General features: G+C 44.2%; 1 protein-coding gene across 8 annotated transcripts in view; it reads left to right on the top strand.

Annotated features, from left to right (window-relative positions):
* The window catches only part of GAPVD1 (GTPase activating protein and VPS9 domains 1), a 131,501-nt gene that overhangs the window by 92,779 nt on the left and 21,652 nt on the right, over window positions 1–17,070 (top strand). For all 8 annotated transcript variants that reach the window (XM_068248182.1, XM_068248189.1, XM_068248188.1 and 5 more), the window contains 6 exons: window positions 7,365–7,448; window positions 8,053–8,414; window positions 10,057–10,144; window positions 14,737–14,814; window positions 14,900–15,022; window positions 16,000–16,129. In XM_068248182.1, the coding sequence (XP_068104283.1) occupies window positions 7,365–7,448; window positions 8,053–8,414; window positions 10,057–10,144; window positions 14,737–14,814; window positions 14,900–15,022; window positions 16,000–16,129 (865 nt within the window). The remainder of the gene's footprint in view (window positions 1–7,364; window positions 7,449–8,052; window positions 8,415–10,056; window positions 10,145–14,736; window positions 14,815–14,899; window positions 15,023–15,999; window positions 16,130–17,070) is intronic.

Raw genomic sequence — 17,070 nt, 5'->3', positions numbered from 1 at the left:
CTTGCCGGTACCCAGTACCACCTTAGAAGAACTTTATAAGATGATTCAATTATAGCTAAATTAAGCGATAACTTGGGGATTACGTTCCAGGTCTCCTCCCATTCCTGCTTTGATTTTCCTCCCTTCAAATCTGATTCCCATTTGTTTACATAACCATGGCGAAAGGATGGTGAAGGGTCTGTTAAAGTTGTATAAAGATCTGAAAGGATTCCTTTCGCAAAGGGATTGTGCATACAGAAATTTTCAAACCTGGTTAATAGAACAGGGAATTGAGTCTGAAATAGGAAAAGGGAGGAAAGCCAATGTCTAAGTTGCATGTAGCGGAACTTCTCAGCGGGGGGATCTGGTATTTCTCTTGCAAATTTTCCCATGAGAGTATCCCAGAACATCCCAGTAATGATTTGACCTGTTCCAGTCCGCGTTCTCTCCACCATTTAAAGTTATATGGGTCCTCACTACCAAGAATGAACAAAGGGTTGTTTATAAATGACATCAGGGGCCGGGAAGAAGACATCAGGCCTTTTGAGTAGCGAATGGAATCCCAGATAGACAGGTAGTGCTGAAACACTATTCCTAAGGATTTGGGCCTCGACTGTTTAGGTAACCATAGGGGGGTTTGGATTGATTGTGGGGATGCAGCCGGGATTTCAAACAGAATCCAGGCTGGCATTTTGGGACCTTTATATAGATCAATTAAGTGAGTTAGCTGAGCTGCCTGATAATAATTATTTAGGTTGGGGACTCCTAGGCCGCCTTTGGTTTTGTGAATATACACAGTGGATTTGGGGATCCTGGGGCGTGAGTTATTCCATATAAATTTAAACAACTTCGACTGCAACATGCGTAGAAAGTGGGGGGGGGGGGGAACACGGACTGGTAACATTCGAAAGTAATATAAAATCTTAGGAAGTAGCGTCATTTTAATGGCGTTTATCCGGGCCAACCAGGAAAGGTTGTAGGAGGACCACCGCACCAGGTGTTGTGAGATCTGTTTAGCAAGGGGATAGTAATTGTATTGGAATAGTGTTTTATAGTCAGCTGTCAGGTTTATACCTAAATATTCCATGGAGATATTAGACCATGAAAATGGGAACTTATTTTTAATGTGTTGACAAGTGTCAGGTCCCAGTGTAATATTAAGAAGTTGTGACTTCTGAGGATTTACTTTTAGGCCTGAGATTTGAGAAAATTTGGACAGTACTGAGAGCAATTCTGGGATGGAGGAGGCTGGTTCCGTGACAAACAGGAGGAGGTCGTCGGCGAATAAATTTAGTTTATGTTTAACCCCTGCCATCTCCACCCCCTGAATGCCCTCCAATGGTTCTCCAGTATGGCTAATGCCAGCGGTTCTATCGCCAAGATAAATAATATGGGTGACAATGGGCACCCTTGACGGGTACCCCTTGTTATGTTAAAGATTGGGGAGGAATACCCTGCATACTGTACTTTCGCCTTAGGCTCTGAATATAGGACCTTTATCCAAGTTATAAAAGAGTCTCCCAGCCCCCATCTCTCCAGTACCTGAAATAGGTAATTCCAGGACACTGTGTCAAACGCCTTGTATATATCTAAGGACAGACACAGGCCTGGTATTTTCCTATTTCGTAGCAATTTGATTACTTCAACTGCTCTAAGTGCGGCGTCTGTGGCTTGTCGTCCCGGTACAAAGCCAACCTGGTCACTATGAATAATATCCCCTAAGAACATATTCATCCTAGCAACCAGTATTTTCCCAAGAAGTTTGTTGTCAATATTGAGGAGGGATATTGGTCTAAATTGGTGGATCTCTAACTCCTCTGTGTCTGTTTTAGGTATCATTGAGATATCTGCTTGGAGGGAGTATGTATTTGGAATAAGGCCTCTTTTATATGCGTTAAAGAGTGAGACCAATAGAGGACTTAGAGCCGCCGAGAATTTTTTATAAAACAGTCCCGAGAAGCCATCAGGGCCTGGCGACTTAGAGGATTTGATGGACTTTATTGCTAGCTGTACCTCCTCCAAGGAGATATCTCTTCCTAATGTTTCTGCCAAGTCTAGAGAGATACGCGGGAGAGAGATCCCATCCAAGAACATATCGATTTCGCTTGTGTTGGGGTCTTTTTGAGGACCATATAGTCTTTTCAGAAAGTCATGGAAGCCTGTCACTATTTTGGAGGGGTCTGAGGTAATTTGCCCATTAGGTAAGCGGACTGACCGTGATGGGGGTTTATATATTTTATTTTTAAGCTTGTTAGCGAGTAAAGTGTGCGATTTATTAGCCCAACGATAATATCTATGCCGCTGCCAGCGTAGTTGTTTTTCGGCTGCATCAGTTAGTTTCAGGTCTAATTGGGCTCTAGTTTGGTCTCTTTCTAATTTTAATGCAGGGGTCGGGTTGGCTTTCCAATCAGATTCAGTCGCTTCTAATTTATTAGTCAGTTCTAAAATGTCCTTTTGGCGCTGTCGTTTTTTATGTGAGGCTAATCCTATTATCCCGTCCTCTGATCGTCACTTTCAGAGCTTCCCACAGAGAAATGGGAGATGCAACAGAGTCTTGGTTATCATCTATATATTCTTGAATATAAGTATGGAGTTTCTCTAATATATCTTTGTCTGAGAGGAGGGAGTCATTCATACGCCACTGATAACTGGTTCTCTTTGGCACTAGGGACGATAGATGTATCGAGATTGGGTTGTGGTCAGACCAAGTTACTGCTAAAATCTTTGCCTTGTGCGCGTTAGGTAAGTAATGTTGTTGGAGGAAAAAGTGATCAATTCGGCAGAAACTATTATGTGGATTAGAAAAGAAAGTATAGTCGCGTGTTGTGGGATTTAATTCTCTCCATACGTCAAAGAGATTTTCTGAGCGGAATAGGGCATTAAGTGTAGAGGAGTTAGGGGACCCTGGTTGTTGAGTAGAAGTGTGACGTTTGTTCGGTTTAGATCTATCAAGGAGCTCATTCAAGACCGAATTAGTATCCCCACATAGTATCAACATTCCTACACAGTGGTGACCTATAACTTGTAAGAGATGGGAAAGGAACCTCTCTTGAAAAGTATTTGGGGCATAGTAGGAAACTATGGTCATCTCAACATCATGCAGTGTTCCTACCAACAATACATATCTCCCAGTTGGGTCGGCTATTTGCCGTGTGCAATTAAAGGGCAAACCCCTGCGAAATGCTATCGTGACCCCTCTAACTTTTTCCCTGGCACAAGAGTTGAATACCAAAGGGTAGTGGAAGCTGAGGTAGGAGGGATGGGAGGAGACCGAGAACCTCGTCTCCTGAAGACAGATCACGTCTGCCTTGCAAGATTTATAATACTTGAAGGCTTTAGCTCTTTTTTGCGGGGAGTTAAAGCCTTGAACATTATGAGAAATCATCGTTAGATTTTCTGTATTAGTTGACTGAGCCATGACGGCGATTAATAGTATAGTGCCTAAAGATGGGTACTGGAGGGTAAAACCAAAGTTTCTTACGGTAGATCAGTTTAAGAAAAAGGAGAGTAAAAGAAGTAGGAAGAAGGAAGAAAAGTGTGGAAAGTAAAGACCAGAAAAGTGACAGAGGAAGTAAAGATTGTGTCCCCCTGAGCGGAGACCAAACAGGGGGAGACAATGTTGAATCATGTCTCGGTCGAGCCTGTGTTCGTGGAACACAAACTGCCGAAAGCGCAGCTGACAAAGTCAGGTGCCAGGCCATCACTAAGGCCGGGGGTCAAGCGGCCCCCTCCGGTCGCATGGCTTACCAACTATAAACTTTTAAAGTAGCTAGATTTTCTCGTCACAATTTTTAACACTCGTAGTGAGAAAATTTCCCCTTTGGGAGTCTTAGCTGAACTTCCGCCTCCTGTCGGACCTAACTTTCCGTATTACATAAACATTTAAAGCGGCAGCATAACCAGTAATCATTACTAAACGATGCATAATAAAAACCAATATGGAAAAGTCCAATATTACTTGATTTATCTCTATCAACCTGTGGGAACAAGAGGGGTTAGTGAGACTGAAACCGAGAGTCAGGGTAATATTATCATACTCAGATCAACCAGCTCCCTGAAAAATGAAGTCTCGCTTTAGATGTAAGGAGTCCGCTGTGGACTCAGACCATGGTCTGTTAGACCTCAGCTGCGTTGTAAACTAGAGAAAAACGATTAACAAAAGGAAAGCAACAGTTAAGCTGAGGATCTAAAATAGGAACCAGAAACATGGGTCCATATCAAGTAAAAAGGAAAGGGACAGTTTCAGTTTTCACCCGAGATCGGACATCCTAGAAGGAGAAAGGGAGCTTCTACGCCGTCTGGATGTTGTGCAGCGTGGCTTTACAGTTTCCCATATTGGCGCCGATTTTGTGGAGTGCTGGCTATGAGCAGGAGAACTTGCTGGGGAGCCTGCCGGTAGAGTCAATTTCAGTGACTCAAATTTCTTTTGGGCTTCCTCCGGGGTAGCAATGGCTATTTGCCTTGAGTTATAAGTAAACAACAGCTTGAAAGGGAAACCCCACTTGTATTTTGTGTCGCGCGCCTTCAGAATTTGAAGGAAAGGTTTCATGGCTCGACGGCGTTGCACAGTAGCTAGAGCCAAATCGGTGAAAATCTGGTATTGATTATTTTGAAAGGTGAGGTCTGGTTTGTCTCTTGCTGCGCGCAGGAGAGCTTCTTTTGTATTATAAAAGGTCAGTTTCACGATAATGTCCCGGGGAGGACCCTCAGCTTTAACTGGGGTAAGAGCTCTGTGGATGCGATCAAATTCAAGCCTGTCAATGGGGATTGCTGGGTCTAGTTCCTGGAACAAGGCCGTTATAGTGGAGGTAAGGTCGGTAACCGACTCTGGGATGCCTCTAATCCTGAGGTTGCCTCGGCGTGCCCTATTCTCAAAGTCCTCTAATTTTAGTTGCATTGTCTCAGAGTCCTTATCATGTGCCTCCAACGCTACATCCACGGAGTCCATGCGTTGCTCTAGATCTGTTATCCGGGAGCCCAGCTCGCGGATCTCTTTTTTGAGCTGAGTGGTAATTTTAGTAGAGGCCTCGTCCAGCTTGCGATGGAGGAGCTGCTCTATTTTGCTCAGTAAGGCCTGGTCTCGGGAGTCTGGGTCGGCCATACCTTTGTTGGAGGATGTCTGCCTGCGTTTTCCTTTAGCCATCGGTTGGAGAGAAGAAGCGCTGCTGTCGTCGGAGGCCGGAGCTGGTGAGGCCTCGCGCTGTTTTTCTCCAGGCGCCATTTTAGATCCACCGCGGTGGGAAGAAGAAGGGAGTGTGGCGTGTGTTCGGCTGGAGGTTCGTCCGCGGCGACCACCCATATAGGCTTAGGGGTGTATCAGGGTTTCGGTGAGCCTCGCCTGGTGAGGTTTAGTGCGCTGAGACGAGAAGGGTCTTGGCTAATGCGACCGGAGGGTGCAGAGCGGAGTTAGATTGCAGCCATCTTCCTCGGCTGCTGGCCACGCCCCCGTGAACCACTTTTTTAACCCTGTAAAGTGTTCTCTAATAGCTTAAAGTGTCAAAAATAGTTTACCTTGTGTCAAAAATAAAATGCCTACCTAAAAAGAGGGAAATGCAAACTCAGTATGGCCATGCTCCTGCTTGAAGAGGAGCACGGTCGCAAGCTTGAAATCTGACAAGATCTTGTTGGATGCCTTGGGGGGGGGGGGGTTCGCACTCGCCAACGGTGGACCTCGGGACGGTGTGGGAAGCCTCTGCAGGATCCTGAGGCTTTCCCTCTTCTTGGGTAAGTATGTGATTTTTGACCCAAGGGTCGCCTTAGGTACAGTACCCTTAAATGTATTTGTAAGCAACACATACCTACTGAAATTTTGAAGTTAAATTTTTGTAAAGCTGAAAATGTATGCTGAATTTTTTTTTTTATCTTGTATTTTTACTTTGGTATTTAACTATTTGACATTCCTGGACGTGAAACTCACGTCCAGGAAGCCATGTGCGCTCCTGCGCGTCCACGCGGCCGATCGCGCGCGTGCACGCGCGCTCCCGGCCGGCAGTTTGTTAGCCAGTGAATCAGTGAATCGGGCAACGGTGCCCGATCACTGATTCCTCTCCCCCGCAGAAAAAGCGACAGCTTCTCTCGGAAGCTACGCTTTTTCTGCTTCCTATGTCACTCTAAGCGTACTTGGTACGCTTAGAGTGACGTCACTGTAAACAACTCATGGCTGCCATCTTGTGGCCAAAAAGTAAACTACATCTAAATGTTAAATAAAAATAAAAATACACATATATTTTCAAAAAAAATACAATTTCAATCCCACCCTCCCAAAAATACCCACATAAAATGTTTAATTAAAAAAAACAAAAAAACATTACAATAAAAAAAAAAAAAACACAAATATTTACCTAAGGGTCTAAACTTTTTAAATATCTATGTAAAGATGAAATATTTCTTTTTTTTTTTTTTATTATAAGCTTGTAAATAGTGATGAATGCAAAACGGAAAAAATGCACTTTTATTTCCAAATAAAATATTGTCGCCATACATTGTGATAGGGACATAATTTAAATGGTGTAATAACCGGGACAAATGGGCATATACAATATGTGGGTTTTAATTATGGAGGCATGTATTATTTTAAAACTATAATTGCCGAAAAGTGAGAAATAATGATTTGTTTCCGTTTTTTTCTTATTCTTCCTTTTAAAATGCATTTACAGTAAAGTGGCTCTTAGTAAAATTTACCCCCCAAAGAAAGCCTAATTGGTGGCGGAAAAAACAAGATATAGATCAGTTCATTGTGATAAGTAGTAATAAAGTTATAGGCTAATGAATGGGAGGTGAACATTGTTCGGATGCATGAAGCGAAAAACGACTGAATGCGAACTGGTTAAGAAAGTCTGAAGCCTCCAAAAATACCTGTTTTTATTTGACAGTCCTATTTAGAATCAATGCTATAGTTGAAACGCGGCATCCCCGCGGCTGAACGCTCAATTAATACCCCTTAAATCCCGGGGCAGAGTTACACGGCTTTCCAGGTCGTGGATTTTGCTGCCCGGGGGAGGCAGAGCTTTGGGCTGTAGCTCTGACTCTAGTCCCATCAATCTCTGCTGATCTCTGCCTCTCCCCACCCCTCTGTGAAAGAAGACTTAGAGGGGCTGGAGGAGGCAGAGATCTGCGCAGATTGATGTGAGTAGATGCAGAGCTACTCTGCACAGCTCTTGCTTTTTCCAGGAAGGAGCTCCAAAATTTGCCCCGGGGATTTCGGGGGTATTAATTGAGCGTTCAGTCGTGGGGATGCGGTGTTTCAGCTATGACATTAATGCTGAAGAGGACTGTCAAGTAAAAACATGTATTTTTGGAGGCTTCAGACTCTCTTTAAACCTTTTATCAAGGACCAATTATTTCCTTTTAAAAATTGCCAAGTAATTTGCCTCTTTTGTTTCCAGGTGTACATCATATCACGTCTCCACCAAGCCAAACTGAGTCCTTATTAGCCATGTTTGACCCACTGGCTCCATCATCTAATGAAGGTACACTTGTTTTAAAATATATTTGCCTTTGTTATATAAAAATGAATGATAGTAATTTTCGCTGAGCGGAATAAAATACTCTGATCTTGTATTAAGTCCTGTAATACGGAGATTTTTGAGGTAAAGATGCACAGTAGACAGCCCCACCACCTAGCCAGAATTGTACATAGTGCTCTGTTGAGCCCAGTAGGAGTCCTTATAATTAGCTTGACTACTGTGTGGTGAAGCACAGCCACACCCAGTTCTGAGCCCCACACCTGGGCCATACACAGCCTCTGCACAAATTAAAAGGCCAATCAGTATCACATGCTGTGTGAATAGGACTGTTGTCACCCTCAGATTTTCATCTAACTTGCATGCTCTGCTGGATTTTAGCTAAGCTCCATCTAACAATTCTGAGAGGTGGTAAGACAGGCTCAGACCAGTGTTTCTGCATTGTAGTGACTTTGGATACACAGGTTAAAGAACTCCTCCTAGTTGGGTTGATGGTATGGTTCAGTAAGTCTAGAGATGTGAATTCCATGTTAGTTTGCCCCGAAGAAAGACTGCATTGCAACCTTAATGGAAAGCCCTGATAATGTTTATCTATTTTTTACATTTTCAGTTGTGAGGCCAAAAGTCCACTATGCTCGTCCCTCACATCCACCTCCAGACCCCCCCATTCTAGAAGGAGCGATAGGTGGAAATGAAGCCCGGTTGCCCACGTTTGGTTCCCATGTGTTTGTTCCCACGGACTCTGATGCCTATAGGCAGAGGCACTCCTGTCCAGAGAGGTTGGTGCGCAGCCGAAGTTCCGACATTGCAACATCTATGCGACGGCCAATGAGTGACCCTGGCTGGGCACGAAGAGCAGGAAATGACGAGAGGGAGCTACCACCCGGGCCAGCAGGCTTGGGGGCAACAACAGCTATTAACATCTCACAGTCATCATCCTCCTCTCCGAGCAAGGACTCCTCACGAGGAGAGGTCTGTAAATACTTTCCTGTACAGTTTTACATGAATCTTTATAGCTTAGCCAATGAATGTTGTTGTTTTTTCTTTGTTTTGTTTTTTTAGGGCAAATGCCATTGTTTTGAGGCGTATAACAGTTTTTTTTTTTTTGTTTTTTTTTAAAGGAAACATTTGTGTCAGACCAATATAGATATATTTTATGGTTGCCTCTTTGTGTTGAAATCAAAAGTTTAGCTAGTCTGTAATGTCCAGGGTTTACATAGGGATACTCTACTTTGAAGGCTGCGCACTGGCTTGTGGTTTAATGTGAAACTGAGACTAAAAAGAAAAATGTGTACATACCTGGGGCTTCCTCCAGCCACCTTCAGGCTGATCAGTCCCTCGCCGTCTTCCCAGGCCACCTGAATCATCCACTAAGCAGCCTTGTAATTCCACCAGTCTGCGCAGTTTGGCCACGCGTGCTGACTTGTTGTGTTCCCCTGGCAGGGAGTGTTTTGCGCCTGCGCAGTAGCACAGCACAGGCGTAGAGCTCTCCCAGTGACGCGAGCCCGATGAGCAGTACGGCCCAACTGACAGAATTACTGGGCTTTCTAGCGGGGGATCCAGACGGTCTGGAAAGACAGCGAGTAACTGATCAGCCTGAAGGTGGCTGGAGGGAAGCCCCAGGTATGTATACATTTTTTTCTTTTAGTGTCAGGTTTACTTAAAGAGAAACTCCGACCCCCTTTTACATGAGAAATCTATTCCTTTTCACAAACAGACCATCAAAGGGCGCTGTATGACTGATATTGTGGTGAAACCCCTCCCACAAGAAACTCTGAGTACGTACTCCTGGCAGTTTCCTGTCTGTGAACCTTGCTGCATTGTGGGAAATAGCTGTTTACAGCTGTTTCCAACTGCCAAAAAAACATGCAGCAGCTACATCACCTGCCAACAGTAAAATGTCAACATGTAATAAATGTCAGAATGTAAATCAGGGATTTAAAAGATTTTACAATGGGCAAACATTGACTAAATCATTTATACATAATTATTGTAAAAACGAAGCACTTTTTTTATTACATTATTTTCACTGGAGTTCCTCTTTAAAGGACAACTGAAGTGAGAAGAATATGGAGGCTGCCATATTTATTTCTTTTTAAGCAATACCAGTTGCCTGGCAGCCCTGCAGGTATATTTGGATGTAGTAGTGTCTGAATCACACCAGAAACTAGTATATGGCTAATCTTGTCAGATTTGACAAAAATGTCAAAAACCTGATCTGCATATGCTTGTTCAGGGTTTATTAAAAAGTATTAGAGGCAGAAGATCAGCAGGATAGCTAGGCAACGGGTATTGCTTAAAAGGAAGGAAATATGGCAACCTCCATATAACTCTCACTTCAGTGCAAAGTAATTTACTTTACCCTCAACACTGAGTATTCTCTGATTTAGTATGGTTCCCCATGCTTTAGTATGGAAGTCCGATATCCTTACTTGCCTCTTTTCGCTTACTTGCATTGATGCATAAATGTAAAGAAGTGGTAACACAACAAAAAAAAGGGGTTTGCATGGCAAGTCGGCAACCCCCCATATCACCATAGTAAATGGCTTGTAATACTCTGTAAAGGATGATATTAGGGGAGTCCTGATTCTAATAAGTTTTTACCTTTGTTTAGCCAGAAGAAAGGAAAGACAGTGATGATGAGCGCTCAGATCGCAACAAGCCATGGTGGAGGAAGCGGTTTGTGTCTGCAATGCCCAAAGGTAACAAATAATGCTGGATCTGCATGTTTTAAATGATAAAGGGGTGCAGTTTGTGGCTTACCAGTGAAAAATGATCGATCCAATGGCTTGGTTTCTTCGTGATGTATTTGCAGCTCACGTTAACAACAAATATGTAATTTGCCAACAATTTCAATGACCGTGTACAAAATAAGTGTTGAAGGGGAACTGAAGAGAGAGGTATATGGAGGCTGTCATGTTTATTTCCTTTTAATCAATACCAGTTGCCTGGCAGCCCTGCTGGTCTATTTCTCTGCAGTAGTATCTGATTAAAACCAGAAACAAGCATGCAGCTAGTCTTGTCAGATCAGACTTATAAGTTTGAACCACTGAAACACCTGATCTGCTGCATGCTTGTTCAGGGGCTATGGCTAATAGTATTAGAGGCAGAGGATCAGCAGGGCTGCCAGGCAACTGGTATTGTCTAAAAGGAAATAAACATGACAGCCTCCATATACCTCTCTCTTCAGTTCCCCTTTAAGAACAAGCAGAAATATTGAGGCTCGGTTCATATTAGCTTTAAAAAAACTGATTGGAATGGAACTTTCACATCCGTTCTGCACAATCCGCAGAACGGACCGCAAGTTTCCAGCTGAAGCTCTGTATTGGGTCAATGAGAAAACTGGAACGTTTCTTCACACTAGTGAAGAAACTGACCATTCTGTGGAGAAAAATCCACTTTGGGGTTGATATAGGGGAAGCGGAACGGTAGCAGCTGAGTGGCAACGGAGTGAAAATTGATCCGATCGACCGGTAATCAGACCCGTTTTCACGGATCCGTTTTCCGCTGATGTTAACCGGGCCTAAAGCAAGTGAAACCACTGTACACAAAGTCAAAATAGGTGTGATTTTCAGAGCTGTAAATGTTTAGATGCCAGACTAGTAATGAATTGTAGAGAAGCAGCAATTTGTGGTCTTTTTTCAAGTATACGAGTGATTCTTCAGTTGTTTTTTTGTTTTTTTACCCCCGTACTCCTACAATAATGTAAAACGGAGCATAACTGAGTGAAAAACACATTCCAAATATTTTTATTAATTCGCCAAAATACTGTGGCATCCTTTTGATGAGCTCATAAAAAAAAATTCCTGTCAGGGCCCTCTCTAGTACTTGCGTCTCAGGTTTCATACTTACCTGGGGCTTCCTTAACCTCCTTGGCGGTCTGATTCTTTCCAGATTTTAGGGTCTAAAAGCGGTGCAATTTTTTTTCACTCTTTCAGACACTAAAACCTGAAAAAAATCATTCTGGCAGTGAGATCTGCAGCAAAATAAAAATAAATGTACCTTCCTGGGCTCTTGTGCTGCAGTTTTCTCTTTGTCCACAAGATGGCGCTAATATACATATAAACGAACTTCTCTATATTTCTCTAATATAGAGAAGTTCGTTTTCAATATTAGCCCCGCCCCCGATGACGTCACGCTGCCACCACCGCTCTGCTGCCACCACCACGGCTGCGCTGCTCCAACTGGCTGCCGGGTCCCCGGAAGAATAGCGGGGACATGGGGGATCCCGGCGGCCAGGGAAAGACCCCACACTGCCGGGGAGAGAGGCTGGAGTCCCGCTGTGCAGCGAGATCGCGCGCGGGACTCCACAACTTCAAGTAAAGCTCTGCAATGCCTACCCCGACCTGAGCTCGGGATCACCGCTAATAGCTTGTTTTTTCTACCCCGAGCTCAGGTCGGGAAAACCGGCAAGGAGGTTAAAGAGAACCTGAACTGAAAATTAAAAGTAAAAATAAACATAAACACGTTATACTTACCTCCCATGTAGTCTGCTCATCAATCTCTTTCTTCTCTCCTGCGTCTTGTTTGTCCATTATGATCAATGGAATTCTCTGTCCTCCATTTTGAAAATGGCCATTACCCCATAACCGCTTCCTGGTCAGGACACTTAAACTGTAATATAGCCAACTTGAGGAAGCATGGACATTACCTTGCACATTCAGTTGTAACTGACAGCAGCTGATATATAACTGACAGCAACTGGTATATTTCAGTTCTGACAAAATATTGTCAGAACTGGAAGGGATCACTGTCAGAAAAAATGGTGAGCTTCTGAGAGGAACAGACAGTGAGGTTAGTATGTAATATTCATTTGCAGCTACATCATGTGCTTATTTTAAATCATTTTACTCAGTTCAGGTTCCCTTTAAAGCTGCTCATCTCACGCTGTCTCACCTGCAATAATGCCTGAAAACCTGGCCGAGTTCCATATGCGTGACGAAGCGCAACTCGGCCAGGCTTTCGCCCACTATTGCAGGTGACAGGAGCCACCCGAGGAGATGGCGAGGGACAAACTGCCTCAAAGGGGCGTAAGGAAGCCCCAGGTAAGTATGGTACCTGAAACTCTCTTTTCATCGCAGGTAAACTTTAACCACTTGCCGACCGCGCACTCGTACCGCGCGTCGGCAAAGTGGCAGCTGCAGGACCAGCGACGCAGTATTGCGTCGCCAGCTGCAGGCTGATTAATCAGGAAGCAGCCGCTCGTGCGAGCGACTGCTTCCTGTCAATTCACGGCGGGGGGCTCCGTGAATAGCCTGCGGGCCGCCGATGGCGGCTCGCAGGCTAAATGTAAACACAAGCGGAAATAATCCGCTTTGTTTACATTTGTATGGCGCTGCTACGCAGCAGCGCCGTAAGGCAGATCGGCGATCCCCGGCCAATCAGCGGCCGGGGATCGCCGCCATGTGACAGGGGACGTCCCGTCACTGGCTGCACAGGACGGATAGCGTCCTGTGCAGCCCGGATCTCCAAGGGGGGGCCAGGTAGGAGAGGGAGGGGGAGGATTTCGCCGCGGAGGGGGGCTTTGAGGTGCCCCCCCCCGCAACACCCGGCAGGCAGGAGCGATCAGACCCCCCCAGCACATCATCCCCCTAGTGGGGAAAAAAGGGGGGCGATCTGGTCGCTCTGCCTGCACGCTGATCTGTGCTGGGGGCTGCAGAGCCCACCCAGCACAGATCAGCTACAACAGCGCTGGTCCTTAAGGGGGGGTAAAGGGTGGGTCCTCAAGTGGTTAAAGGACATCCAAGACGAAAACAAAGTAAAATGCAGAACGTACATACATTCTTTTGTTTGTAATGGCCTCCTTTGTCAGGCTGTGTCCTCCGCACGGCTGTAGGGATTCGGCTGCATGCTGCATAAATCTTCAGCATGCCGTCCGGGTTTGCACTGCAGTGCGATTTAAGCGGCAAGCCAGTACAGAGATGGGCCGCGGTTTCCCGCCCAAGAGGTATGCAGAGAAATGCCACAGATTCGTCCCGGATTCAGGCATAGCAGAAATGGGCCCTTAAAGGAGCACTAAGGTGTAAAAGGGTAACATTTAAAATGTATATGTACACATGCATACACTTATTCTAGAGTAAATGCACCATTAATTTGTAGCTGTCACTTACAGTAGGTATTAGCTGACAACTCTGAACCTTTTGCTGACCTGATTTGGATTAGTCCAGATCTTCATAGGAGATTCACAGTTTCTTTTTAATTATTTCAAAAAGCACGTCCTGTGGAGAAACCTATACAAAACGGTCAGCCAGGCTGCCTACTCATGTGTACACAATTCTGGTAGTTGGGCTATGCCACTGTGAATCCACAATGATGAGATTTAGTCCAAAACCTGTCGGTAAGAGGTTTAGAGTTTGTTGAACTGGAATATCTGCTGCGAGTGACAGCTAGCTACATAGGAAGTAAAAAATGTGTAGTGCATTTACTCCAAGACAAGTGCACATGAGTTTTACATTTTACAGTTTTGAACTATAGAGCCCATTTAAAGGGGAACTTCAGCCTAAACAAACATACTGTCATTAAGTTAAATTAGTTATGTTAATTACAATAGATAGGTAATATAATTTTTACCCACTCAGTTTTAAAAGAACAGGCAAATTGTTTGTGATTCATGGGGGCTGCCATCTTTGTCATGGGGGCAGCCATCTTTTTGGTTGAAAGGAGGTGACAAGGAGCATGAGACACAGTTCCAACTGTCCTGTGTCCTGATAACCCCTCCCAGCTGCACACACTAGGCTTCAAATGTCAAATTAAAAATGTAAAAAAAAATTTTTTGCACCAAAACAGCAGAACAAGAGCAACAACCTCAGAAATCCCATCATGCTTTGCACAGCATCAGGGGAAAAAAGCCCGGGCAGTTTTCTTCTGTGCAGCTAAAAATGAGGCTTGGATAAGAGAAACAAAGTTCTGATGCTGTGAAACTGTTAAAGAAACACCAGGCCTTTTCAGTGCTGCTGAGTCGATTTTTAGTCCAGAGGTTCACTTTAAAGGAAGTCTGGAGTAATTATCACCTACAGTAGAATTACTGCACCAGAAATGCTTTGAACTTGATGCTAGTGTGACACTTTTGGCTAACTGTATAGAGTGGGTAGTTAGTCTGCATTTAGAGTGATACCATTTACAGGCTCTCACCTTCTCAACAGTCCTGACAAAGTGACAGGGGTTTGGTCATAAGAGAATCTGTCATGCATAAACAGTTGAAAGCTTAGCACATTTGCTGGCTTTTTCAGTGTCTAATACTCTGCTGGACCAAGAACGGTTATGAACTGTAGATGTTTTTGTCTTTCTGTTCCAGCTCCCATCCCATTTAGGAAAAAGGAAAAACAGGAAAAGGAGAAGGAGGATCTGGGACATGATAGGTTCTCCATCCCAGGTGCAGGTCTAATATCTAATGTCTGTTCAGTTGATGTAGTGGCGATGTCAGCGGTGACCATATAATGTATAATCTGATCTTCCAGATGAACATTCATCAAGGCTGGGCCCACATTCTCAAGCAGCCGAGGACATTCTCGATAAATACAGGAATGCCATCAAAAGGACAAGCCCAGGTGATGGAGCTGCTGTGTCTTATGAGGGAGCAGGTAAAAAACAGGATTGGATATAATTTATTACCCAGGTGCATCAAGTGTATCTAAGCGAGTTTCCAGGTGGAGCTCATCGCCTAACAGTGCAGAGGGAATACAGAAGATGTAGGGGCCACCCCTAGAAAGCATTGTGACTAGAAGACCTAAAAACTGCTTTGTCCTGTATCCCACTGCCTGGCAGGTAATCCGGCATAATGCAGCCACTTTAGCTGATTAAAACCCACCTTTTAGGGGAAGATCTAAAAATGTAATTTAATAGCTTAGTAAAGAAACTGTTAAAATGCTAACTCTGTATTTGTGAAGTCACACTTCTGCAGCTAAATATCCTGTTTTGTAATTTTGATCATATGGCCAGAAGCAGCAGTGTTGATGGAGTTAGTTTCATACACCATGCGTGGGGCTTCTGCTGCTTCCTGGATTGCATCATTCTGCTGTTGAGGCATAAAGGGGAAAGGGCACAGACTGAATGCTCTGAGAAGATTGCTGCCTATACCTGTGAATCAGTCCAGGTTAGCTGCACTTGTTTTGTTGATTGATTAAACTTGATGGGACATACCTGTATATTCCAGAATATAACCGATTTAATTAAAACACAGCTCTTCATTTTCACTTGAGAGAACAGGTAACAATGACTGACTTGAACATTTACTTCCTCCTGGTATGCTGGTTTCGCTTGGTGTTATCGCCACCACTCGTTTCCTGGCTTGTCACTGTTATGGATCTCCATCACCCTCCTGAATCTCAGATTGTGCAGCCAAGCAATTCCTTTCACCTCGGCAATCCTGAAGGGCACACCAGTGGCTGTAGGACCGGCCCTGTAATAGGCCGCTCCCCTCTGCACTCTGTTTATATTTGGGTTAATGTAGAGATTTTGATTGTAAGGGTCAATTTTTGATTAGAAAAAACTTTGTAGCATATGTATGGTATGTGTGACTAGACTATGTAAGTGTGACCAGTGCTGTGCTGCATTGCAGATGTAGGGGGTTATGGAGAAAGTCTTCATGACTCTTCACGGGATGAAACATTACAGAACATGACTTCTGATGACCTGCCTGATTCTGCTAGCCAAACAGCCCATCCGCCAGACTCTGCCTTCTCTTACAGGTATGTGCAAATCATTCATGTTAAAACACTCCTGTCCCAGATTGAGCCAATAGACAGCGGTAATGTGATTTAAAAATTTCCCTGCTAGAACTTTTTTTTATGAAAGCTACATGTGAGCCTACAAGGTAGTTCTAGAGAGCCTGCAATGTAAGGATCGGCGGGTGGGAGAGATAATCACTCGCCTTCTCACCCTTAATTCATTAATTACAGACGCTCTGCCTCTTTATCTATAAGACCCCCGCTCCATTATTTTCCAAAGTTTTGTTAAGCTCTGTGACCACTCCCTCCTGCTTGCCACAGCCTGCCCCCAGCTCAAAAGCCGCCAATTGGGGGGGGTTGTTCTGAAGTTTAAATTACTAATGAGCGGGTGAGTGATCAAGTCCACAGCTTGCCAATCCATGCAGCAATACTTGAGGGTCTTACAATGCAGGCTCTCTATATAAGTGGAACTGAACCCTTGCACAGCACACAAGGAAGGTCTTAAGGGACCACTATCACAAAACAATTGTAAAACACACACAATCATTTCTGGCCATTTGTTTTAAAGAGAATCTGTATTGTTAAAATCGCACAAAAGTAAACATACCAGTGCGTTAGGGGACATCTCCTATTACCCTCTGTCACAATTTCGCCGCTCCTCGCCGCATTAAAAGTGGTTAAAAACAGTTTTAAAAAGTTTGTTTATAAACAAACAAAATGGCCACCAAAACAGGAAGTAGATTGATGTACAATATGTCCACACATAGAAAATACATCCATACATAAGCAGGCTGTATACAGCATTCCTTTTGAATCTCAAGAGATCATTTGTGTGTTTCTTTCTCCCTACAGTTCTCATTCACTGAAGTTTCAGGCTGCTCTTTTTTCTCCTGCAAACAGCTTTGCCCTTGTCTGTAATTCTTCAGTATGTGAAAGCCCAGCCAGCTCAGAGGACGATTTAT

The sequence above is a fragment of the Hyperolius riggenbachi genome, chromosome 8 (assembly GCF_040937935.1).
Source record: "Hyperolius riggenbachi isolate aHypRig1 chromosome 8, aHypRig1.pri, whole genome shotgun sequence".
NCBI lineage: Eukaryota > Metazoa > Chordata > Amphibia > Anura > Hyperoliidae > Hyperolius > Hyperolius riggenbachi.
This window is presented reverse-complemented; position numbering and strand designations above follow the sequence as displayed.